The sequence below is a fragment of the Desmodus rotundus genome, chromosome 3, assembly GCF_022682495.2.
Source record: "Desmodus rotundus isolate HL8 chromosome 3, HLdesRot8A.1, whole genome shotgun sequence".
Lineage (NCBI taxonomy): Eukaryota > Metazoa > Chordata > Mammalia > Chiroptera > Phyllostomidae > Desmodus > Desmodus rotundus.
In genome coordinates, this window is record NC_071389.1 from 35921293 (window position 1) to 35945386 (window position 24094).

The following is a 24094-nucleotide window of genomic DNA, read 5'->3' on the forward strand; positions in this document are numbered from 1 at the left end:
AGGGCGGGCACCCGAGCCCTGCAATTCCAGCTCCGCCCTGACGCTCCCTGCGGTTTCTGACAATTCATCTCTCTGAGCCTCAGTTCTATCCTCTGCGAAATGGGGTCATCACACGGACCTTTCGGATGTTGTAACAACATCACGTACGTCTCTAGGAGTCATAAGCGTGGGACGTAGTAGTTCTTCAGGAGACTGCCAGGCCGGATAGGGTGTGGCTGGGGACAGGAGGCCTGGGTTCTCCACTGTTGGCCACTGACCCGCTCGGTAACTGTGGGCCTGTCTTCTTTGGAAAACGAGGGGTTGGGTGGGGTGACCCGCCCACGAGTACTTGTTGTGGCCCTGCTGTGCACAAGGTTCTGTGCGGACAGGTCCTTGTTTCCCTGCTCCCATGTCTCCAGCTCCCTTGAGGTGTTTGCCAAGCGGGTATCGAGCACCTGCTGTGTTCTAGGAGCTGGGCAGTCAGCAGTGAGGACAGGTCAGGACCTGCCTTCGTGGGGTGTACGTTCTAGGGGGAGCTTCCCCCACCCATGCCCTCCACAGCGGGCGGGAGGGGGCATCCTCACGTATAAACCTGCTGTGCCACCCCCTCTAGTCCCTTGCTGGGCCCTCCCATCTCCAAGGGTTTCCTCATCTGTGACGTGAGCGGGGGACTGGTGGCCTCTGTGGGTCCCCTCAGCCCTGGCGGCCTGGGTCAGGAAAACAAGGGCCAGAGGGAATAGAATTGAGAGGCAGAGGGAGTCTCTGGGGGGCAGGTCCAGGTGAGCCATGCATCAAGGGGACCTGGGGCCTGGCCACGCAGGGCAGAAGCAGAGGTCCCCCACCCGTTCACCATGAGACCCGTGGCAGATGGAATTCAGGTGGAGGCGGGGTCACCCTGCGCCGAGGCCTCTCCCACCAGCACTCTTCTAGGATTCCCCCTCTCCCGCCCTCCGTGGCCCCTGCCACCAACACTCTGTGTTGTCTTGGGTGAGGCACTGTCTGCCTCTGGGCCACGGAGAATTAGGGAGACTGAGCCAGGAGGAAGCAGAGAGAGCAGAGTAAGGGGAGAGAGAAGAAAGATGTCCTCATCTTGGATGAGACCTTGCAAGAGAAAGAGAAAATGGAGGAAAAAGAGACAAAGGGAATGGACTGGGAGGGGTGGGGAGAGGGAGGGAGGAGAGAATTGGGACTAAAGGGTACCAGCAGAGAAATGGGGAGACAGACAAGGAGGGTGGAGAGACCGAGAGAAGTGCAGGGAATGAGGGGGAGCAGTAAAGAAAGGCAGGGAGGGACAGGGGGACGGAGAAACAGGGAGACAGAGACGAGGCAGTGGGGATGTGACTGAACGCAGGTCCAGCTGCCTGCTGCTACGAGAGCCCGTACTCGAGAAGCAGGTGCTGATGGAAAGGAAAGTGGTTTATTAGATGACGGCCATCGGGAAGATGGGGGACCCACGTCTCAAAGCCCACCTCCACCTCTCAGTGGAGGCAGAGGTTTTTGTAAGGGGCGAGAGGGAAACGGAACAAAGAGGTCAAGGGCGGGGGTTGCAAAGTTCTTCACATGCAGATGAGCACAGTCCATTCCGATAAGGCAAGTGGCGGTCTGGTGTGCATCATCCTGGCTTCCTGTCGTCCTGTCTCCACAGGTGAAGGTCAGCAAACCTCCCCGAACTGGGAGGCTTGCAGGTGGAAGTCTGTGTCTTTTGAAGTTGGTTCCTAGGATTCTCCTACAAACGCGCTGTTCCTCTACAAGCTGCACATTAGTCAGAGTCAGCACTTACAGAAACATGTCCAAAGAATGGTGGGTGGGCTACAACTCCCCACCATTACAGGGAGAAGGGCCGATCTCAGCCCGGACTGCAGATGGGCTGGGCTGCAGGGCCAGCTGCAGCGGCTGGCTGGCTGGGCAGGGCGGCGTGGTCACCTGGTGGGCCTGGGTACTGTCCCTGTACCTGGGTCCCCATGGGGTCCCCTGGGCAGACTCAGCTCCACCACCCTACAGGCCCCACAGGACCCCCCAGCCTCGGCCAACTCCCAGCAGCTCCCCAGATGAAAAACACCAATGTCTCCACTAGGCTCCACCCCCGTCTGTGTGAGGGGGCACAGGTGCCCCTCCTGCCAGTTAGCAGCAGCAATCACCATGCCCCTGGCATGGTGTGGACTCCCACTGGCCATGGTCCAAGCTTGGGAGGGGCAGCGGTGCTTTCTGAACAACGGACAAAGCAAGCCCTGGCTGGGGAGGGGCAGGCTGTCCAGTCTGTCCACAGCTCCTGCCCCAGGCACCTGGCCACTGATGAGCTCACCTCGGACTAGGAAGCAGACCTGGTGGGTGTCGGGGCATCAGGGCAGGAGGGCCCAGAGGAGGAGAGGAGGCTCAGAGGAGACCCTGAGGGAGGGGGCACAATCTCGTTCACAGCTCAGGGTCATGAGGAAAGCCAAGGCTGACTGAGCCCATGGTGTGCTGGGCCCCAGGCTAGGTGCCCACCTTCACCTCGAGTCACTCGTCTGTCTTTGCTCTCCCTGTTTCTCTCTGCTGTTTACTCCTTTTCTTCCTTTTGCGTTCTGCCATTAAATGGGACCCAACTGCTGGCCCTGTGTGTTCCACTTGTGGCTCAGCCCTTCCCGTCACTGACAGAGACGTGCCCTCATCGCACAGCTCGCTCTGCTTCTCTGGGGTGGGGGAGCCCTCACAGCGACATGCGGTGTTGATTCTGAGCGTCCCTGTTGCAGGAATTTTGCCACGACCTGATCCGTCCCATCACACCAGTGGGGGATGAGGCGAGGCAGCAAGGGAGCCTGCGTGGGAGTCAGAAGCCCGATCCTCCTCCTAGACCTGAGGTTCTAAGTGACACTGGGCTAGTCCCACCCCTGGGGGCTTGCACAGGGCCTGCTCTGGGAGGCTGGGGCCAGGAGAGGTGGGGCCAGGCTGCCCAGAGACCAGGGTTCGAATCTCAGCTCCATTCCTTGCTGGCTGTGCCTTAACTTCACCCTCTCGCCCTCTGCATCTGTGAAATGGGGTGACTCTCAGGCTCCTGCAGGAAACAGACAGCCCTCCGACTGGGGCCATTGAAGAGGGTGAGAAATGAAGGAACTACGCACCTGATGTGAACAGGGTGTCGGCGAATGAGGGACAGCACAGAACCCTGACTTCCCTAAGAGTGGGCTGTGCGGAGAGGGCCCCTTGACCTTCAGTGGGGGGCGTGGCCACCTGGGGAACCGTCTTCCCTCTCCCCCTCCCTCCCATGCTAAGCTCCTCAAAGGCTGCAGCCAGCCAGAAGCCAGAGGGAAGGGGGCCCCTGACACAGCCTCACAGGTGGGTGGGGACACAGAGCCGTGGACCATGCACCTGGTGGGGAGGGGACAGGCATGGGAGAGTGGAGTCGCTGGCAGCACACCCAGGACTGGCACAGAGCTGCACACACATGGTTAGTGCAGTCACGGCCGAGACTATGGGGCGGGCCAGGCACAGGTCGTAAGTTCTGTCACCACACAGCTGGGCAGCCTTTCTGAACCTCGGGCCCCTCTCCATGAGAAGGGTTGACGAGATCTTTCCTTCTCACTTTGCTCACCTATCCCGGCACGGGCTGCCGAGAGGAGATGAAAAACCTCTCATGGGGCCGTCAGGGGCACAGGTGAGGGCCCGGCACACAGTAGGTGCTCAGTAACATGCTCTCCCTTGCCTGTTTCACTTCGGCAGTTACGAGGCAGGAATTTTCCTTGAGGAATTTTTTTTTGACCAGGTGACTTTCAGGGTGACAGAGTGGGGCACAGGACGCTGTCCAGGGTATCTGCACAGGCCTGGATAGTGGGCCTGTCCCCAGTGCTGGGTGGCAGGAGAGAGACAGGTGGCCTGTGTGCACAGAATGGGCCTCCTCTCCTCACCCTCCGGCCATTCAAGGTAGGGTGGGGCTCTCAGCACCCCGGCCCGCCTGCAGGAGCCCTGCCTCTGCCCCTCGCCTTCCCTGCCTGCTTTACCCAAAGCCGCACCAGACGCAGCACGCTTTTCCACCCACTGAGAAGTCAGTGCAGATAGCAAAGGTCTGGGCCAGGCGGATCTGGGTTCCAGTCCCAGGCCCCGCCTTGGCCCTCTTGCAGGCCTGTCGGGTTAAGCCTGCCTTTCACTGAGGTCCCCAGGCCAGTGACTGAGGCGCCCACCCCCATGGGGCGGGGTGGGGGAGAACCCAAGGCCCTAGACGCCCGTGTGGCTGTCTGAGCCCCTGCCCACTAAGACCCCTCTTTGTCCTCCTGATCTCAGCCTTGAGGCTCCATCACTAAAACAGAGCCAGGCCCCACGTCTCATTTCCAGTTTTTAATGTTTTTCTTGTAAAACCCAAAGTATAAAACTGGCAGGGGATGGAAAACAAATTCTGTACACTTTATATACATGAGGTCTGTGATTTTAAAACTGTTGGGGAGAGAAAAGGAAGACATAGTGAAGGGTACGTCACAGGTCGCGGATCATGCGGGCACCGCGGAGCCCCCAGCTGGGCTCGGACGACTGCTCCCAGCCAGCGCAGGGCGGCCACCGCAGAGCCAGCGCCCCGAGTGTGTGGGGGCCTCCATGTGGCTGCTCAGGCTGGGCGCATGGAGGGTGGGAGCACACGGTGGGTGGGCAAGGTGGCATCTGAGGTGGAGGGCGGACGGCTGTGGGTCAGGCCTCTCTTCAGGTGTCCGTGTAGATGGAGGGGATGTGACTCAGGCAGTGGTCAAAGGCCCCATTGGGGAAGAAGCTGCAGTCCTCGGGGCCGCCGGGCACGACGTCTGCAGAGGGCTGTGGCGGCAGCGCGGTGGGGCCTGGGGCCTCGACCAGAGCCTCGTAGCCTGTGTGGGGCACAGGGTCCCGATGGAAAACTCAGGGGTTATGGCTCGTCACCTTTTCCCAATTCCCAGACGCCACTCTCCTGCCTAGTGTCCCCTTAATGAGCCTTGCTCTGACCCCTCTGCCCTTCCAGGTAAGGAGGGGAGGGGCTAGGCAGAAGGTGCCCTAGGCCTTGCATTCCCAATGGGCCCAGGGCAGTTGGGGAGGTAGGCACAGGCTGGCTTGGGGCGTCCATCACCCAGCGCTATGCTGTGGGGCAGAATGTGGGGGACAGGGGGTGTGGGGGTGGGTTATCACAGCTCTTGCCTGCAGGGGCTGGGCCCCTCCTGGCAGAAGGACCGCAGTCCATCCACCCTTTCAGGTTCCTCCACCCCACCAAACACCAGAAACCCAAAGGAGGGATCAGCACTCCCTGGGCGCTGACTAGGGGCTCGGTGAAGCCACATCTCACTTAAGCCTCACCACAACCCTGGGAGATGGGACTCATGACCCCGTCGTCGGGCTGAAGACGTGGCTCAGAGAGGGCAGTACACTTGCCTAGGTTCAGTGGGAGAGGTGAGCTTTGAACCCAGGCCCATCCAGCTCCAAGACACCTGGCCCTTCCACTGGACACACTGTCTCCAGGTGGGGTTAGTGCTTAGAGGCCCCTGGGAGGGGCGTGGAGAGGCCGCCTTGCCCAGGCCTTTGTGTCCGAACTATTGTCCTGAACTTCCGTAGCCTCAGGCAGCTGGGCCTCAGTCTTCCCATCCATGCAATGGGACCAGGCTGAACTACCTCGAGGCCCCTTGGCTCCACCTTGTTCAGTCTGGCGTGCCTAGTCTCAGCTTGGCAGAGGAGCTGTGGGTAGCGGAGCAGGGCCTGGAATAGGCACTGGATGCTGGGCTAAAGGAGGCCAGAAGGAGGCCAGAAGAAGCCCTACCTTGGTGCGAGGGCATGGGACCTGCCTCATGACCCCTCAGAACTACTTATTTCAGGCCTTACAGCTAAACCAAGAAATCCCACCCTGGGCTGGCTGGGAGCTGGGGCAGGGGGGATGGCTCGGTGAGAGCTAGCAGTGCTGGGGACAGTGGCCGGTGCCTAATCGCACACCAATCCAGGTCCGTGCAAACGTGGAACATGCCCGCCCTGTGACTGGGCATGCATCTGTCTATGGTGCATGCATGTGACGTGACCCCCCCCAGACATGCTTACACTGTACTTGAACACAGTCTGAGCACACAGATGGGGTTACATGGGGTGGGGAACATGTGTGTGCACACACAGATGGGTCACAGGGTGGGGACACAGGTATGTGCGCACAGGTGGGGCATGAACATCAGCACAAGCATGACGTGAGCACGTGTGTGCAGACAAAAGCATGTGTGCCCTGCAAGCTCCTTACACACTCATGGGGCTCATGCTGCCTGGACTGGCTCTGCCGGCCCCACATGCGTGTGCACACTGCAGTGCTCCTCAGACACAGGAAGAAAGAACATACACAGACACAGGAGCATGTGTGTGAACAGGAAACAGGGACCCACCGTTTTGCATGTGGTCCGTGGCCTCGGTACTTGTCCCTATGTCTTTATGCCTCCACCTCCAGCTTTGAGCACCCAGAGCTGCCCAAGGGTCCCCTGGGACAGGTCCTCAGGCTCCCCTCTGTCTGGGGTCCCATCCTGCCCAGGCCTGGTAGCTTCCAGCTGGCCCCGGGCCCTGGGACTGACCTGGGGTGGGGCTTGGCTTGGAGCACTCAGGGCGGGCCCACCTTACCCGTCTGGGCCCCTGCTCTGATCAGGACTGGCCCTGCTCTGAGCCTGACTCTGTCCGGGGCCTTGCCCAGCCTTCCCCTCTCGCAGGGCTTCTCCGCCCCAGCCCAGGGCCCTGCCGGGGAAGGCCCGGAGCCCTATTGGGGCACAGAAGCAGCACAAGAACAAGCGTGACCGCCAGGCTCTGTCCCTTCCTAGCAGTGTGGCCCTTCTGGGCCTCGGTTTCCTCATCTGTTAAATGGAGATCAGTATCTGTCTCAGGCTCTGCTGGATCCTCAGGTCTGTGACTGTGCCTGCACATAGTAGGTGTGCAGTGCATTTTCAAAGGGCACATCACCTAGGCTGTGAACTCCAGTCTGATCCTTGTCTGTACCTTCAGACACCTGCCAGAATCCAGGCACATACAAGCCGTGAGAGACTGGAGACAGGCAGGGTGCACATCCCCATTCTGCGGCCTCCTGGGGCCTCTCTGAGCCTTTAACTTCCGCTCTGTCAAGTGGGAGTGACCCTGCCTCATGGGGCTGTCCCAAGGCTGCTGGACAACAGGTATAAAGCACTCAGCTTTATTGGGTTGGGCCTTGGTGGGCGTTCAGGGAAGGGAGTCACGCAGGTGGGGCTTACCTGTGGCAGGTAAAGGTGCACTGAGGCTGTGGTAGCCATTGGGCCGCAGGGGGTTGAAACTGTGGGCCTCCCCAGCCAGTCCGTCCCCACCGGCTGCCGGCTCGGCCACCCGGTAGCAGTCGCCGTAGGGGAAGCAGTTCTGGATGGAGTGGAAACTGCCCTGGTACCCTGCGGAGGGGGGCGGCAGGGCCGGGTTAACAAAGGGGAAGTGCCCAGGGGCCCCCACACTGTCCTGTCCAGGCCTGGTGGGCGTGGCCGAGGAGAGCCCAGGGTGCAAAGGTGTGGGAGGGGCAGGGGGGGCCTCTCCCACCCCTGCCCTGCACCAGAGGGAGGGGGTGACACGGCCTCCTGTGGCTGCACCTGCCTCGAGTCATTTGTGGCGATGCTGGTGTGCTCTGGGGAAAGAACAATTGGCCCTCCACCCCCTCCCCCTCTGAGATACCCAATCACTTCTCTTTCTTCAAGCAGCAGGCTGTTCCCTGCCATTGCCGATGCTATTCCCTCCTGCAAGAGCCTTCAACACCTTATTGGTGGAACAAACTCTTTTTCACCCGCAGGAAGAATTTCCTCCAGGAAGTGCCTCTGACTAGGCATGTTGGGTCACCTGACTCTGGCTTCTCCTAGTTCGGCCCTCCGTGCCTACTGTCACTCCGTTACCCACGTGCCTCCCTCAGGGTGGTGTCCCGTGTCCCTTGGGCACCCTAATAGGTGTCAGCGTGTGTACAGGAGAGGCCCCCAGACAGAGCTTACCTTGTGGGCTGGGCAGAGGTGGGGGTGGAGGACTCTGGAAGGGCGGGTAGGGTGGCTTGCTGGGGAGTGTGGGGAAGGACTGGCCCCCTGGAGAATGGCTCTGGGAGGACGGTGGCAGTGGTGGTGGCCCAAGCCCCTTCAGTGGGCTCACCATGGGCGAGAGGAGGCTGGGTCCCAACCTGGAGAGAAGAGGGACAGCTGTAAGGAGGATGGGCTCTGGGAGAGGTGAGGGCCAGAGGCATGGCTACTGCTGCTTGTTTCTCTCCAGCAATGGGGGGCTCACTAGCTGGCCTGCTCTAACTTACAACAGTGCAGTTAGAAGAGGAAGATTTAATGTCTATGTTAAAACTGGAATTAAAAATTTAAAATCTTGTAAGTATTAGAGCCCCAAAGGAATCAGTGAAGAAAAACTTCCATCTGGTATTTAGAACTGACAGCAAGAAACACTGTTGATAAGCACATACTCCAGGGTTGAGAGAACTGCGTTAGAAACCCCGTCGACTCTCATTGGCCACGTGACTTCGGGCAAGATGCTAAATGTCTCTGAGCCTGGTTTCCTTGCTGGGTGGTTGTGTTCTCTACCTGACACACGGCAGCTCTCATTACCCAGGGCTGACTGCCAGCCTCCCCTGCCGGTCGGACACTGCCTGGGCGTGCCACTCTGGCCAGCTGGAGGACGGGCCCGGGGCAGCTCCTCGCCGGCGAGTGTCTCGCAGCACCGGGGGCCACCGTTCAGGGAGCCTCTGCCTACACCTGCGCCTGTGAGAGAGGTTCTGGTGTCCTTCTCACAGGTCGGGAAACCAAGTTCAGAGAGGTTGCCTCAGTTAGCCCGGCCACACAGCACCGACATGCAGTTATGGTGAGGGTAAAATAAATAAAGCAACGCAGACTAAGGACCAGTGGGAGGTCAGCACGTTCTTAGCCGCTCTGTGAGTCACTGTCGTCAAGATGAAGGGAAGGAAAACTGGCAGGCAGTCTGATGTCCCAGTCTGATATGGCCTTCACTGCGCTGCCCCCTGCGCCTTTAGTGGCCTCTGTCTCTGTCCCTGGCCATCTCTCCTCCACTTGAATCCATCCTGCGATGGGGCCTTCATCACCTCCCACTGAGTGGGCCGCCTACCTGGACCAAACGTCCCTGTAGACCAGGCGGTGGCCTGTTATCAGGCCGAAGGCTCCCAGTCTATGTGGCATTTACGCGCATTGCAGAAGGAGGGAGAGAGCGAGAGCTCGGTCTCCATTTTCTTGTTTGCACTTGTGGATTTTTTGGACCATCGATTAAAATACACTGCAAATTCAATGTCACAGCTCCGGGTGACCTTTGCAGGCAAGGCGTGTTCCCCGGGCCCACCCTCCAAGACACGAGGTAGTAACGGGACAGATCGGTGTCTCTCCGGGGAAGCAGGACTATCCTGAAACGGGAAGCAGGGATTTGGGGAGAGCACGGTGGGCTCCATGTCTATGGCTCTGCCGGTCCCACTCTGCTTCCTCCAGGCTGTGCACCCTGCTGTCTCCCCACCCCCCTCCCCCGCACACTGCGCAGTCACCATCCATATGTCTGGGACCCCAGCACTGCGCGTGCTCTGAAGGCAGCAGAAGGGGGCACTCCGCACTGCGTCCCAGCTCCCTAGCCCAGCATCTAACACCCTGCAGGCACGCTTCAGCCCCATTGAGTTAACAAACTGAATCCTCGTGAACGCGCCACAAACGAATCATCATCACTGACTACATTAACGTTTTTAGGCCTTTCTCACGGGGCCGTCGGGCAGGCCAGGGTCTTCTGCCATGCTCCATACGTGGTGGGGCGCTGCGCACAAGCCGCGTGCCCTCATAGCCAGTTCTCCTGGCCGAGGCCGGACCGAGGCGTGGCCAGGAGGGTAGATCCTCCTTTGGGCCTGCTGGGTGGTGCCCACCTGCCTTATGACCTTCCCGGCCTGGCACCCACCACACTCCAGCTCTCGCCCGGTTTCCTGCTGGCCCCTGCCCACAGGGAGGGCCTGGTCTCGGTCCTCTCAGTCCCACGGTGCCCAGCCCTGGGCCTGGCCCCCAGCAAACAGCTGATAAATACTAACCAACTGGTTTCTGAATTGTTTAGCTACAACACCCAGAAATTAACGGCACTGCAGAATTAAGAAGAACCCGATCTGAAGGGGAAAAAACATGCATTTCCAAAGTTTGTTTTTCCTGTCTCAAACCTGCCATAAACTCACATTTGCCACCTTCACAGCCAGTGAAATTAAACAGAACACGGCCCTCTCTGCAGCAGACGTGAAGGCTGAGCTTACGCTGCTCTACCTGAACCCTTTAAAGGGAAGAAAGCTCATCTGGAGCGCCTCTTCTGAGTCATGCAAATGACTCCTAAATCAAATATTTTTGCTCCAATTGGAACCTATAAAAATTAATATAAAACCTCACTGGCCTGGCAGACTCAGGGCTTCATACCTCGTACGGGGCCAGGGTAAAATACCACCCTATTCAGCGTCTTCTCGGAGCCAGAATAAATAAATTTGGTCATGAAGTCAGGCCCTCTTAGCATATTTTTGAGTGAATCAGATAATTCTGTCAAGCCATTTAAACGTCCCAGCAAACCACTGGGGAGCCTGGAGCGGCCTTCCCTGTTGACTTTGGCTAGAAGGGGAGGCTCAAGGCCTTTCCCCCACCTCTTCTCAGGGGCTGAAAAAAGAAACCCATTCAGGCTGGGCCCGGTGTCAGGCGTGAGGGCCCCTCTGTCCCGCAGCCCGGAGGAGCCCGGGCGCCTGGTGGTTGGGATGACTCGAGCCCGGCTCCTGCAGGCACGGGTGGGCGGGCGAGCCGGGGGTCCGTCTCGATCTTGTCATCACTCTGCCTCTCGTTGTGGGAATTCCTGACGGGCACTTACGCAGGCGGCAGGCAGGTGATGAATGAGGCAGAGCAGAGTGCACAAGCCCAAGTGGGGAAAGGCCTTGGTGGTTTATTTTTCTTTGGTTGGAGATGTTTGGGGCTGGCTGGTGGGTGAGCAGGTGGCCTGAGCCGGTGGGTGGGGGGCTGGTGTCCATGGAAGCTGTACCAGGTGACACGTGCAGAGTCGGGCACGAGCAGGGCCTCACTGCCTTCCTCCAGGAGGGGACTGTAACGCTCACTTCACAGAGGGGGACCTCAGGCTCGGTTTTCTGGGTTCCCCTTGCACCCCGTCAGGCTGCCTCTTTGTGGCTCTCCACGGCCTCCCACCATAGCCGCCCCTGCTCCCTGAACCCATGAACGGCACTTCTGCCCACCCACGGGCTCCCCCTGACGGCCCCTCCCCTCTCCGCAGCCAGAGTTTCCCTAAATCCTTCTTGTTCCAGGTCACTAGTGCCTTCTGGGGGTTCTTCCTGCCCGCCCACCAGCCCTGGCTCAGGCTGGCACCTACCCTCCATTCTGTGCTGTCCCTGGCAATCTCGGCCCTCGAACAGGCCTCGAATTCGCATCCCCAAGCCTGACCACGTGACAGCTCAGACAGAGTTCCATCACAGGCTTCCCGATCTGGCCTTGGTGACCTCTCTCTGGAGCTTGTCAACGCACGTGAAGATTCCAGTTTCCCAGAACGCACCAGGCTCTCACCACACTGCCTTTACTCTTGCTTCTTCCTTCCTCCCAACCTCTCCACTCAGCCGACTCCTACTTAACCGTGGAGGCCTGGCTTAGCATCCCTTCCAGGAAGCTTTTCCTGCCACCCTCCCCCACCGCACTGGGTTCTCCTCTGGGCTTCTACTTTCTTCTGCTTCCTCCCCTCAGAGCACATCTGTGTCGTCAACCCCTGCAGGTCTGTCCCTCTCCCCTCCTCACGGGGAGCTTCCCTGGGGCTGGGGGTCGTGTGTGGCACAGGCCTGCCCACACCAGGGGCTTAGCTGGACTTTGAATAAAGGAGGAGCAGAGCTAGGGGCCCTGGATGACAAATTTGATGAGAAAGCCAGGTGGGCCCCAGGCAGAGGCAGGCCAAGGCTTCACTTGGGGAGGAGGAAGGCTCTGGAGATAGGCCTTAGGGGACAAATTTGATCAAATCCTGCTGGTGGTAAGTGAAGGTGGCCGGGAGGGCAGGAGGCAGGGCAAGGAAACAGATTTTGGCAGCATAAGCGGCTGGCAATTAGCACATTCACCATTTACAGCCAATTAAGTGACCACAATGGGAACCACATTGAACGCAGGAAGAGGCTACCCCTCCCTGCAGTGACCCACAGCAAGGGCTCCTGGACAGCCCCGCAGGCCTGGCAGTGGGGCACAGCTGCAGCAGCAGAGTGCGGGTGAGGCCCAGGTGGGCAGTCCGCTCACCAAATGCAGTGTGAACCAAGGAGAAGCCAGAGTGTGGCTCCCGAGGGGGCCTGGGCGTGGCGGCCCAGAATGCAGGGGTCGGGTGAGGACACAGCGTTCCCAGGGCCACCCTCACAGGAGAGGAGAGGGTGCTCGAGGTGGGGTGTCAAGAAGCCCAGGGGCCAATACCATCTACCAGGTAGGGGTGCTGTGAGGCCCCAGTGAAATTGTGCACAGAAAGAGTCTGGTACAGACGCAGTACCTAGTTAAGTGCTGCCTAAACTCTGGCTATTTTCATGATCAGTAACAAGCATTTAGTGTGAGAGACGCCTGCCTTCCTCTGCCTCCCATGCAGGTCCCCGCTTAGTTCCCTGCAGGAGGGCTGGCTTGCTGTACATACCCATCCCTGGTGCTCTCAGCCGTGGGCAGAGGGGACAGATGGTGGGGACCTGTGGTGGCGTCCAGTGGGTGGTGCCTGGAAGGGACATCGTGCGTGGGGGGCAGAATGCCTGATGCGAGCCCATTATGGGGGGTGATGGAGCCAGGATACACACCTGCAGGGAAGCAAACAGATATTGCTGGGCTTTGGCTACTCTCTAGAGATGGGTGTGGACGACCCAGGAGCTGTACGCCTGCTTACAAGAAAGGTAACACAGGGAACCAGCAACGCTGTGTTAATAGAAGGTTAGGGGCCCAAACAGGGAGATGACAGTTCTGCTCTGCTTTGTCCGTGGCTTGGCCGAAGGGCTGTGTGCAGAGCCGAGGTCTACCCTGGCCTCAGAGGCCAGGCGAGGGCCGTCAGAGGCATAGTGCGGTCAGGCCTCGTGTGTGGGTCTTGATTGGGATGAGGGGACTGTATGGAAAAGGCTGCCTCAGACCTCTGGGGCTGTTCTGGGGAAGACGTGGCTGGCTTTGTGTATCTGCGCAGCCCCAGAAGCAGACGGGGATCGCGGAATGGAGAGAAGCAGACTGTGGCTCAGGGCAGGGCTGTACCCTCTACCAGGCCAAGCTGCCGTGGGGTAATGGGCTGCCTTTGGGGAAAATGAACGACCCGTCATCCTGGAGATGGGAAGCAGAACCCGCATGTCCACTGTGAGGCGCCCCAAAGAGAGCATGACCGAGGTAGCTGATGGCAGGCTGGCCTGGGAGACCTCCAAGAAAGGATGTCACAGGGGGCTGTACCCCCTACGAGCGTCCCAACTGAGGACAATGGTCAGCCATGCTCTTGTCTCAGCTTCCAAACCCCGCAGGTTGGTACCCCTTCTCACCTTTACCCCAACAGTCTTGCCTTCATGGGGAGAGTAAGTGGGTTAATGAATCAAATGGGCACTAGGTCATCAGATGTCACTCCAGCAGCCCACCTGAGGGTCTGAGTGTAGTTACCGAGGACAGTGATTCACGGAGAAACCCCAGCTAAAAAGGAGAATGAACCTTTCTGGGACTGGAGCCTGAGAGGGACAGAGAGGGTTGCACATTTTTGACATTTCTATTTTATCTGAAAAAATAATGGGGCCAATTTCGCACTCTTTTAAACCTGGCCACCTTTATTTGACTTTTAATAGAAATTGGCATCATTTTCTCAGAAATCAACTCATCGATGTCCTGGGAGGACTCTGTGGACCTGGGGGTCAGGCCCAGAGCTGCGCTGATGGTCCGCTCCAACCGGGCAGAGCTCACCCTGGGCCAGCTGCTACCTTTCAAACATCGTTCCGGTCATAATTGAGATAGACGCAAGGCTCTTTATCGCATCCCGAGGACCGTCTGAGAACACGTCACACTCTCTCATGGATGGGGTAGAGGACGGACTTTTACCTCCTCAGACGTTTTGGGCTCCAAGGCTCGCCCATCCCGGACTGGCCCGGACGGCCCAGGCCTGCAATTCGGGGAGCGACTGCAAGGAGCTGAGCAGGGCTGCGGCAGGGATGGCAAGCTCAGCACCTTAGGTGGCAGGGCAGGGAGCAACAGAGTGAAACTGTGGAGCTGACAACAGGGAGCAGTGGGGACAGTGGCAAAGTGGAGACTGTACCCCTTTAAGGCCTTTCCAATGAAACTGTTAAAAGACAAAACAAAAATGAAATACTGTGCCTCTGAGATCAAACAGTTTACAACACCAGGCCTGGAGCTGGAGCAGCAGACATCCTAGGGATGGGCTATACTAGCTGGCATTCCACACTCACAATGGATGTGCGTAATTAGTAACAGTTACTGTTAATTAAGAATATACTATGTGTGAGCTATTTTTCCACACTCTTTCCACACTATGTTTAACCACCTCAACAGCTGTCAATAGGGGGAGATAATTGATCCCATTTTAAGAACTTTAATGATTCTCTGAAAGTTACACAGTGGGCAGCTAATCAGGTCTCCCGAGTAATACCAAACCGAAGTCCACTGAAAGCCGGTCCAGGAAACGGCACGGGGCTCCAGACCAGGTTAGGGCCTGGATGTCTTGCTAGAGGCTCTGGTTCAGGCTTTGTGTGGGCTGGCTGGGAGACCCCAGGGCTCCGAATGGGTGCTGGAGGGCCCTCTGCCTCTTGGCCCCAGTCCTTACCCCCGCCTGGCTGAGGGACCTCTGCTCACAGGGCAGCACCGCCCGTCCCACCCGCCCCATCCACTGCTCCCTCAGCCGCATGTCTTTCCCCAGCTCGGTCAGGGAGGCCCTGGGTGGGATTTCTGTGGATGGAGCTGGCTCGGCACTGTTCCCGCTTGCTCCACTCACTGCTCTTGCTAGCACCACCTCACCTGCCACCTTGCACCAATGTGGGGACCTGACAGCTCGGAAGGCCTAGAGTCCTGATAAATCCTGTGCCTCCCCCTCAGTCATGCTGACCGCATGCCTCTGACGTCCTCACTGCCGTGGGTCGGCTGGAGGAGGCCTGCCAGGGAAGCTGCTGAGGGCTTCTTGTGCAGACAGCACATCCTTCCTGATGGGAAACAAGCCCACAAGAGCTTCCTAGAGTCAGACAATGAAAGTTCAATGTCACCCTCACCAGCTCCTCTCTCGCCCCCGCCCCCCCCCCCCTCTTCAGGACTCTTCCACCCTAACGCTGCTCGAATTTACCCCAGCTCTCCCCAGCCTTTGCTCCGCCCGATCCAGGTCTCCGTCTGTCCTGTCCGCTGAGGACGAACACATGGTGGGCGTCTGAGTGTGTGAATGGGGCTTGTTGTAAGTGTGAACAGACAGTGGGTGGAAATGAGGGAATCACTGCATCGTGAGGGGCAGCGGGAATGGGGACACAATGGGGCCTGCCAGCCTCTCCCCAAATCGTTCCACATTAGGCTGTAAATCAGCATCATCAATTACCAGCCGTGAGCGCTTCACCTCTGGCCCTAACATCTGTTCCCAACTGTGCCTCAGGCCTGTGCCCGGTGGCCCACAGCAGAATCTGGTGGCCGAAGCTTAGGGGACCCAGGTCTCCTGCGTTGTGGGCTGGGCCTTCCCTCCTTGCTGTGTGAGAAGCTGCTCGATGTCAGGGACCAGCACGGGGCCTGGCACACAGTAGGTGCTCAGTTTGGTGAAGTGTAGCCTTAGCAGCCGGGAGGCAGACTATTTGGTCAAGGGCACAGCCAGCAAGCAAATGGCCTGGGCCCAGATCGGGCCTCTGCCATTTTCCTGGCTGTGGAACCTCAGCAAAAAGTGGCCTGACCTCTCAGAAACCAAGTCCCCTCATCCAGGAAGGGAAGGGTGTACTGGCCCGTGCTTTTGGAGGGTTACGTTAGTTGCCACATGCTTGTATAGTACCTAGATCAGGTCCTGCACACGCTCAGTCCGTGTTGGCTGTGGCATTACTCTGAGACGGTAAGTAAATAGTGACTCTTCTCATTCACCATGAGCCACAACAATAACAATAGCGATGACACAATCATCAGTCACATTGGGTCTCTATAAGTGATCTCATCCACAATCACATCTGTCATCACAGAAGGTCTGGAGCTCACGGCAGGAAGACACCGCTCACTGTCTGTCCAAGTGGGCCTGGCCAGTGAGTGCCCTGTGCTGCCTCACCGTGGTGCTGCCTCAGCGCCTCCGCTTCTCATCTGCAGCCTGGGCTCCCGGGGGACGACCAAGATGATGTTTGCAAAGTGACCGGCCCAAATGAGTGCTCAAGAGGTGGTCGTTGCTGGCCCTGGCCCTTCTCCCTGAGATGAGCCCTGGGCGGGCAGCTGGGGGAAGAAGCTTCCCAGCTGGATCTGCTAAGGACTTCTGATGATCTTGGGTCCGTCCTCCTCTGGCCCGGGCCTGAGTCCCCGCAGGGGAAAAAGAGCGGGCCTACAGGACCTCTGCTGCAGGGCAGCCATTGCTAATAGTCACAGCCCTCTTTCCTGCTGAGCCTCAGAATCCCGCTCATCACAGAGTGCCACGTAGCAAACCTTCATCCCCGGGCTGGGTCATCCCTAAGGCACCTTCTTGCCCTGCTATTTCAGCAACTCTGACCCTGTGAGAAGCAGCCGCTGGCTGGAGGGAGAAGGGTGTAGACCAGTCCTCCTAGGGGTCCTCGCCCTGGTGGGCCTGTCTGCACTCACACCCAGAGAAAGGGTAAACACCTCCTCTTCTCAAGGCTGTTTTGGTAAGTGCTTTGGCAGTTTTAAATCTGCTGCTACTTCAATGCTGAGAGGAAAGAATAAAAAATTGGAAAATAAAAAATGTTTAAAATGGTTGGAGTAATTCAAGAAATCCCAGAGGGTGGGAAGAGCTTTCTGCTCCGATACTGCGGTTTCTTTGGGGGGGAGGAGGGAGAGAGCAGCTTCGTGGGGCTAGAATCCACAGGCCCCGTTGCCCTGATCCGGGTCGGATTCCTAGGCCAAGCAGCCAGGAACTGTCAGGCCTGAGACTGGCCCCAGGGCTCGTGGTGGTGGCCGGGACTTACAGGCTGCCTTGGCTGGACCAGAGGCTCAGAGTGTCTGGCTGGATGGGCTTTCAGGGACTCAGAGGTTGGGGGTGGGGGGTGTCTCTGGGCCACAGAGTTTAGCACATGAGCTGGAGGTGGTTATGGCCAAGCTGCTCACCCTCTTAGAGCCTATGTTTTCTCCTCTGAGGCGAGGAATGATGGTGCAGAGTCCACGGGGCCAAGCTGAGGCCCATGCCTGAACCCCAAGGCAGGTTCTGAAGGAAGTGAAGGAGCTGCCTCAGCGACGAGGAGGAGACAGGGAGGGGGCTGGCGAGGTATGAACAGAGGCTGGGAGGAAAGAGGGAGCACAGGCAGTTCAGGGAACTGCGTTCAATGTGCCGACGAGGGTGGGCCAGGAGGCCACCACGACTGCCTAGGCCTGGCGAGGCCCGGGGGCCAGGTGGAGAGGAGCCTGGACTTCAGCCTATGGCCCGCAGGGAGCCACAGGAGAGTGTGAAGGAGGGCATCCTTCAGCAAGTCTTGCTGACGTGAGCCCTGATGGCCCACAGAGCATCCCTGTCTTCATGCGGGGTGGGCAGAGTAAAAGGCCCTCCAGGGTGTGGGCCTGGCCCTGCCTCTGCGTGCCTACCTGGGAGCAGCTCCTGGCCCAGGGCTCGGCCACCCTTCCCGTCTCCGTCAGTCATCTGTGTGGATGCCTGGAGCTGCTGCAGGGCCAGACACTCGGTCAGGACGTCGGCCTCAGTATCGGGGCCCGCGTGCAGCTGGGGAGCAAGGACAGAGGGGTGTTGTTAGCACAAGGCCATCTGCCCTCCAGCGACCCTGGCTTTAGGGGACAGGGCGGGACGGGCAGTGGCCCCAGGGCTGGCCTTTCACCTCACGGTGCCTCAGGTCCCTCCTTTGTAAAATGGAGCCCACTGTGTACCCTGTGAAGGCAGCATCAGTTCAGGTGGGAGGAGCAGATGCTGAGATTGGATGTCCAGGGATTTTAAGGGGAACGTTTACGTGCGAGGGCTGGGCAGGCTGGGAGAGCCGTCAGACCACATGGCCGGTCTGACCCCATGGGAAGGAGGCAGGGAAAGGGGGTTGGTGGGTGGCCAGAGGGTCCTCAGGGAGCCAAAGTCTGCCAGCAGTCAGTAGGGGGGAGTCCTATGTCTGTCTCTTGGGAAGGGGTCTTGCCTCAGCATGCCTGCAGGCCACAGACATTAAGGTGGGTGTCATAGGGCAGCTGGGGCCTCCCAGAGGTAGCTGGAGCCCTGTGAGGCCTGTTCTCATGGCTGCCACAGAGGTGAATGGATGCAGTGGGAGGAAAACCAGTAAGTAAGTACACAGAGTCTTTCCCTCCTTCCTCCACTAGCCCCTACCCGCTCTCTTCCTGGCACAGGTGCAGCGGAAATAAGTGCAGGGCTAGGGACAGAAGACCTGGGTTCAAATCCTACTCCATCTCCTCTTACCCCCCTGTGTGACATTGGACAAATAATTTAACCTCTCTGGCTCTCCTCCCCCTGCCTGTGATAACAATAATCCCCTCGCCCCAGGCTGCCATGCGGAGTAACCAGTGATGGGCTGGTGTGAAGGGTTGGCTGATGCCAGCTGGCCGAGTCTCACACGGTCCCAGGACAGCGGGCCCACTTGATCAGCACAAGGCTGTGCTGGCAAATCTTTGTCCTGTGAACCTCAGCTGTCCCTCAAAGACAGACCAAAGCCTGGCACCTCCGAATGTCTTCACCTCTCCAAGTGGGGCCAGATGGGGACAGGGAGGGGCTGATTGGGGCCCTTGGGACAGTGGGTGATGAGGGGCATGCACCTAGATGGGAAGGGCCCCTTCTCCCAAGGAAATCCCGAAGCCTGACTACTAGAGCCCTGAAGTGGACTCGTCCAAATCCTCGTTTTACGTGGGACAAAACCAACCCATAGAAGGCGAGAGCCTTGTCCCATGTCACACAGCCGCTGAGGGTCAGCCCCAGGGGTTTTTCCACCCTCTCGGGCCAGGAGGGCGGCACCCAGGCTTGGGGCAGGCGTGCCCAGCCTCCCAATGGGCTCGTGGCTCCCTGACCCAGCAGCTGTTTTCCATGTAAATTAAGTTTCTGGCAAAAGAGGGCCAAGGCATGCCTTGCAGACCGCAATGTCGATCGGATTAGGAGCAGCAGGAGAGGAGAATTAAGGAAGAAAAGCATTTCTAATTCTCTCTGAAACGCAGCAGGGCTGCCAAGGAGCTGTCATAATACAAGGGTCGCTTTACCCAGAAAGATACATCATCCCCGATGGCTCTTAATGGATGCTTATTGTTGGGAAGTTTGCAGATCTGCGGCTCCAGGTCCCTGGGGCTCAGTGTGAGCCAAGCATGGGGCCTGGGAAAACCAGGGCAGGATTCTGGTCCTCAGGCACCAGTCCGCTGGGGACAGAAGCATCCCTGGCAGGGAGCCTGGGCCATTCCCTCCCTGTCCCCACTCAGGCCCCTCAACCTGAGGGCAGTGGAGAGAGCTCGGGCGCTAAAGACAGCTGGGTCTGGAATGGGACCTGGCTCTGTCACCTCCGCGCTGCGCCACTCTGCGCAGACTGGTGAGCTCTCCGAGCCTTGGTTCCTCCATCGCTCCAATGGGAAAAAATAGTGCTACTCCCTAGGGTTATAGTGAGGACTAGATAAGGTACCGTCAGTGAAGCAGCAGACAGGGCTGAGGTTAAGGCTCGGCCCTCCATCCTCAGGGATGTGGTGTTTTTACCGGGGAGCTCCTGGTGCCTGCTTTGCCTGCCCTCGGCTCTGCTGCTTCCCACATGCCCCGCTGTCTGCAGGATGAAGACCACGGTCTCAAACCTGGCTGTCTCCCCACCATCGTCTTTCCCCAGAAGCCTCCTTGCTCTGTCACCCGGTCTCTGCGAAGCCCATCCCCGAGGCTAACGTGGTCTGCTTTCCTCAGCCCCTAGGCCTTTCTCTGCTTTATTCACAGCTGTATCCACAGTTGTGTAAACAGTGCTTGAAGATTGGAGGTATTCTGTAAATCTTGCTCTTCCCCCTTTGTCCTCCTCTGTCATGCCAGTGCCCCCGGACTGGGCCCTGATTTTTCTCTTCACCCCCATGCCCTCCCCGACACTTAAGCATGCCCAGTCCTGTGGCCCCAGGGGCCCTCTGGGGATGTGGGTCAAACCCAGCCAGTTCGCCTTTCCTCCAAGCTGCAGTCCCATCCCTCCCATTGCACTGGGTCCCTTAGCAGCTCACATACTCCTTGTCCCAAACAGAACCAGCTTTCTCCTGCAAATCTGCTTCTTTCTTAAATTCCCTGTTCTGGTGAGGGGGACCACCATCCATCCTGCCCCCAAAGTCTGACCCTAGTGCTCCTCTACCACTCCCCCACCCCGCCCAGCGGTCACCATGCCCAGTCCCTCCCTGCCCCTGCTCCGCTCCAGGCCAGACCCCACCACCTCTCCTGCTCCCCAGCAGTGGCTTCCCTGCCTCGAATTTCCCTCCAACCACCCCCAACCCATTCTCCAAGTGCGCCCAGGGCCTTCCTTCAAGGTGACATGTCCCTTCTCTGCTTAAGACCCCTTGACGGCACCCACTGTCCTCAGGACAGCCCGAACTCCTCGGCAGGGCTTCGGGCCTCTCCCATCCGCCCCGCCCACCCGCCCCTCCTCCTTGCCCACTGGCCCTCACGCACAGTGTTTCAAGCTTCACTCTCTGGGATGCACTCTCTGTCTTTGCCTGCCCGACACTTTCTTCTTCTTCAAGACTTAATGACAAAATGCACCACCTTCTGCTCTTTTACTTTTGGACCAAGTGTTCTTCCATACCCTTAACATAGATTTGCTCACTGAATCCTCATGACAACCCTTTAAAGCAAGTCCTCGATTGCTGCCCCCCCCCCCCCCCACCGCCCCAGACAGCTGAGGGATGTGAAGAACAAAGGCACCAAGAGGCGTGCCCCAGGCCACCCGGCAGTGGTGGTGAGTCCGGCAGACCGGCCCGAGGGCACACCACGGTGCTCTCCTGCTGCTGGTGCCCTGCCTCCCACGGCCCTCCTGTTTGTGCTCTGCACGCCTCTATCGCAGCCGTTTTTTGTATTACACTGAACTAGCTCTCTGGGCCTGTCTCTCAGCGGCCAGGTCCCCGTGGAAGGTTTTCCATTTCTGCATCTTTGAGGCCTACGCACTGCCTGACATCAAATGTTCAATAAGTGAGCTGCAGCGAGTGGGCAGATGGATGAGAGAGGAGTTGGGGGCCCTGCCCGGTGGGCTGTGGGTGAGGAAGTGCACTAGGGGATGGGTGGGGGGCAGATGGTGGACGGCAGAGAGCAGCATCCTCAGGGTGTGGAAGGGAGAATGTATGCAAGGAGTGCGGGTGTCGGGCTTGACGCTGGACGTGGGGCTGGGAGGCCAGGGTGTGGGGTGTCTAAGAGGCGACCCTGGGACACAGGCTATCTTACCTTCTTACGCACCTGCTGCTCTTTGGCTGAATGGGCCTTCACGTGCTTGCGGAGGGAGCTGGGGTCGGTGTAGCGCTTGGAGCAGCCGGGGATCTGACAGGCGTACGGTTTCTGCAACATCAGAGGGGCAGGGGTGGGGTGAGTGGGAGGCCACCTGCCAGGTCTACAGTCCAGCGGTGTGGTCTGTGGTGGGGGCGACGGCTGGGCGAGGGGCAGGCTGCAGGCTCACGCCCTGTCCCTCCCTCCATGTCCCTGCCAGGGGGGTCTTGACTAAGCCAGCCCTGCCCGCAGGTGTGGGAAGGTGTTTGGCCTGGTAACGAAGGAGGGGGTCTGTCTCTATTCCACCCTCATGCTGGGACCCCAGGTAAGTTGCTTCTCCTCTCTGGGTCTCCCTTTTCTCCTCTGTGAAATGGGGCCCACTGGAGATTCTCCAGCTGGGTCTGAGAAAGCTCACCCTTGGCAGACCAGAGCAACAGCGAAGCAGCAAGGGGGCAAGGAGTGAAGCCTTGCAGAGGAGGAGGAGAGGGGAACAGAGTGGGAGAGTATGGGGCAGAGGGGCATGAATATGGGGTTAGGCTGGAGTATGGCGGGCCCCCTGGCTAGGGGCAGCTGACACCCCTGGCAGCAGCGCCAGGGTCCCCAGACAGCGCTCTGGTCCTTGCCCCAACAACCACGGGATGCCAGACAGGAACTGCGTCTCAGGCACAGACCTGGGTGGCCGGGCATCTGTGCCCTCTGTGTCCCTTACCCTCGGGGCCCCCGTTGCTCTTCTAGAACAAATCCATGCCCATTGCCTCCCTTGGTTCCTGCCTGGGCCCTGCCCTTCTCTCTGTGCCTCCCATCTCCCCTGGCACTCACAGAGCTGGCCACCCTCTCCCAAACCCTCCATGACTCCCCAGCACCCTTGGATACAGCCCATCTCTGGCCAACAAAGGCCCTTTTGTGACTTGGGCCCTGCTTAAGTCTTTGCCCCTCCTCCTGCCCCTGCCTCAAGCTCTTACCATCTCCTCTCCAAGCCCTCTTCGAGCCTTCTTCCCACCTCTCCCCACTGGGCTTCCCCTCCGCAGCCCTGTCTACCCTGCCCTGCTGGGTCTGTGCAGGCTCCTGCTCCAGCGGGGGGTGAGTCTTCCTCAGGGGAGGGTCCCTGGTGCCTTCCTCCCAGGTCTCAGCAGGGCAGGGGCTCCGTGGGTGTAACTGGACTCTGAGCTCTCCCACGCAGGCTTCCACAACACCCTGCCTGGGGACTGCAGCTGGGACTGGGCCTCGAAACCCTCCCCATTTCCCCTTTTTGAACACGTCCAGTGGTTCCGGTTCCTCAGGGGCCCAGCCTCCAGGCACTGTAGGGTCAGGAGCACGTTTGGAGGGGTGGCACCTCTTGGATTACTAGGGGTGGCTGTCTCCCCGTCCGCCGTGCCCAAGTGGAACTGCCCCCTAACCACAAGGTCACTCCGCCCTCTGGACTGAGGCAAGGTTAGTTGACCGGACTCAGGAACCTCATGGAGGAAGGGATGCGGAAAGAGACAACCGTACCTTGGTGCTGCCACGGAGAGTTGTCAGGTTAGAGAAACGGTGAGCAAAAAGAGAGAGACAGAGCAGTGAGAGGCTTGTCTCGCTGAAGGGAAGGGGGGGAGGGACGCAGTGCTCCTTGGACCCACCCCACCCGACCACAGAGGTGCAGACAGACGTGCCTGTAGACAGACAGACACACACGCACAGGACCCCTCTCCCATAGGCTTGACCCCCGCAGCCAACATCTGCGCAGATACACACACACAGCCCTCACCCCATCCCGTCTCTCTCTGCCCTGCCCTGGGCCCTGTCCCTTGGGGACGCATAGAAATCCACGTGCTCTTGTCAAAAAGCAGACAGAGCTCTGAGTGAGCAGGCACGCTTGCCCGCACGAGGGCACAAGGCCCAGCTCTGTGTTTGTCTTCCGGGGCCCGATGTGTGTAGAGCATTCCTCCGGCCTGGCTCCCCCACAAGCCCTGGGCAAACCCTGGGGGTGGCCCAGCAGCAGTCAAGTCCCAGGCCTGGAGTCACAGCGCCGGCTCCAAAGCCCTCTCACTAACGAGGGCCCTCCTGGGCATGTGTGAGAACTGCCTGCACAGCCCTCCAGCCGGGGCTCCAGAACTGTGCTCACGCAGGCTTGGCACGAGTGCCTGCGTGCCCGTCTTTCGGTCTCACACCCACCCTGGGGGAAGCATCTCCACTTTGCAGGTGAAGTCAAAGTGGATGCTTTGCCCGGGACTTCGAAGGAAGAATGCCCATGGCGTCCTACTAGGGTGCCTCCTCTCTGGTCTGCTGCCCTGAGTGGTCCAGCGAAGTGGGCAAAGGAGAGATCGTCAGGCCCATCTTGCCGATGGGGAAACAGGCCAGAGCAGGACAGTGGCCCATTTAGGGAGTTGGTGCAGTCAAGACTTGAACCCTGCACTGAGCGCCGGAGACACAGCCGGGTTTGGTCAGCATTCTGTCCTTGGGTCAGAGGACAGAAAAGGAGGGACTCGCATGTGCTATGTCAGGCCTCTGTGTACGTCATCACAGCCAATTCCCATCTCTCTCTCGTGAGGTAAGTGTTTGAGGAAACTGAGGCCTGGAGAGGGCAGGTGGCATTCCTAAACATCTGGGACCAAGTGCAGGGCCAGGGTTAGGA

General features: G+C 59.0%; 1 protein-coding gene across 2 annotated transcripts in view; it reads right to left on the bottom strand.

The window, feature by feature from the left end:
- Window positions 1-3600: 3600 nt before the first annotated feature.
- Window positions 3601-24094, bottom strand: part of GLIS1 (GLIS family zinc finger 1) — a 212255-nt gene continuing 191761 nt past the window's right edge. Inside the window, exons 6-11 of one of the 2 annotated variants that reach the window (XM_053921732.1) lie at window positions 21457-21555; window positions 17655-17787; window positions 12577-12730; window positions 7914-8092; window positions 7164-7331; window positions 3601-4799 (exon numbers count right to left, since the gene is read on the bottom strand). In XM_053921732.1, coding sequence (XP_053777707.1) covers window positions 4642-4799; window positions 7164-7331; window positions 7914-8092; window positions 12577-12730; window positions 17655-17787; window positions 21457-21555 — 891 coding nt within the window. In that variant the 3' untranslated portion in view covers window positions 3601-4641. Of the gene's footprint in view, window positions 4800-7163; window positions 7332-7913; window positions 8093-12576; window positions 12731-17654; window positions 17788-21444; window positions 21556-24094 lie in introns of both variants that reach the window. The other variant, XM_024571236.3, reaches the window with a different exon arrangement.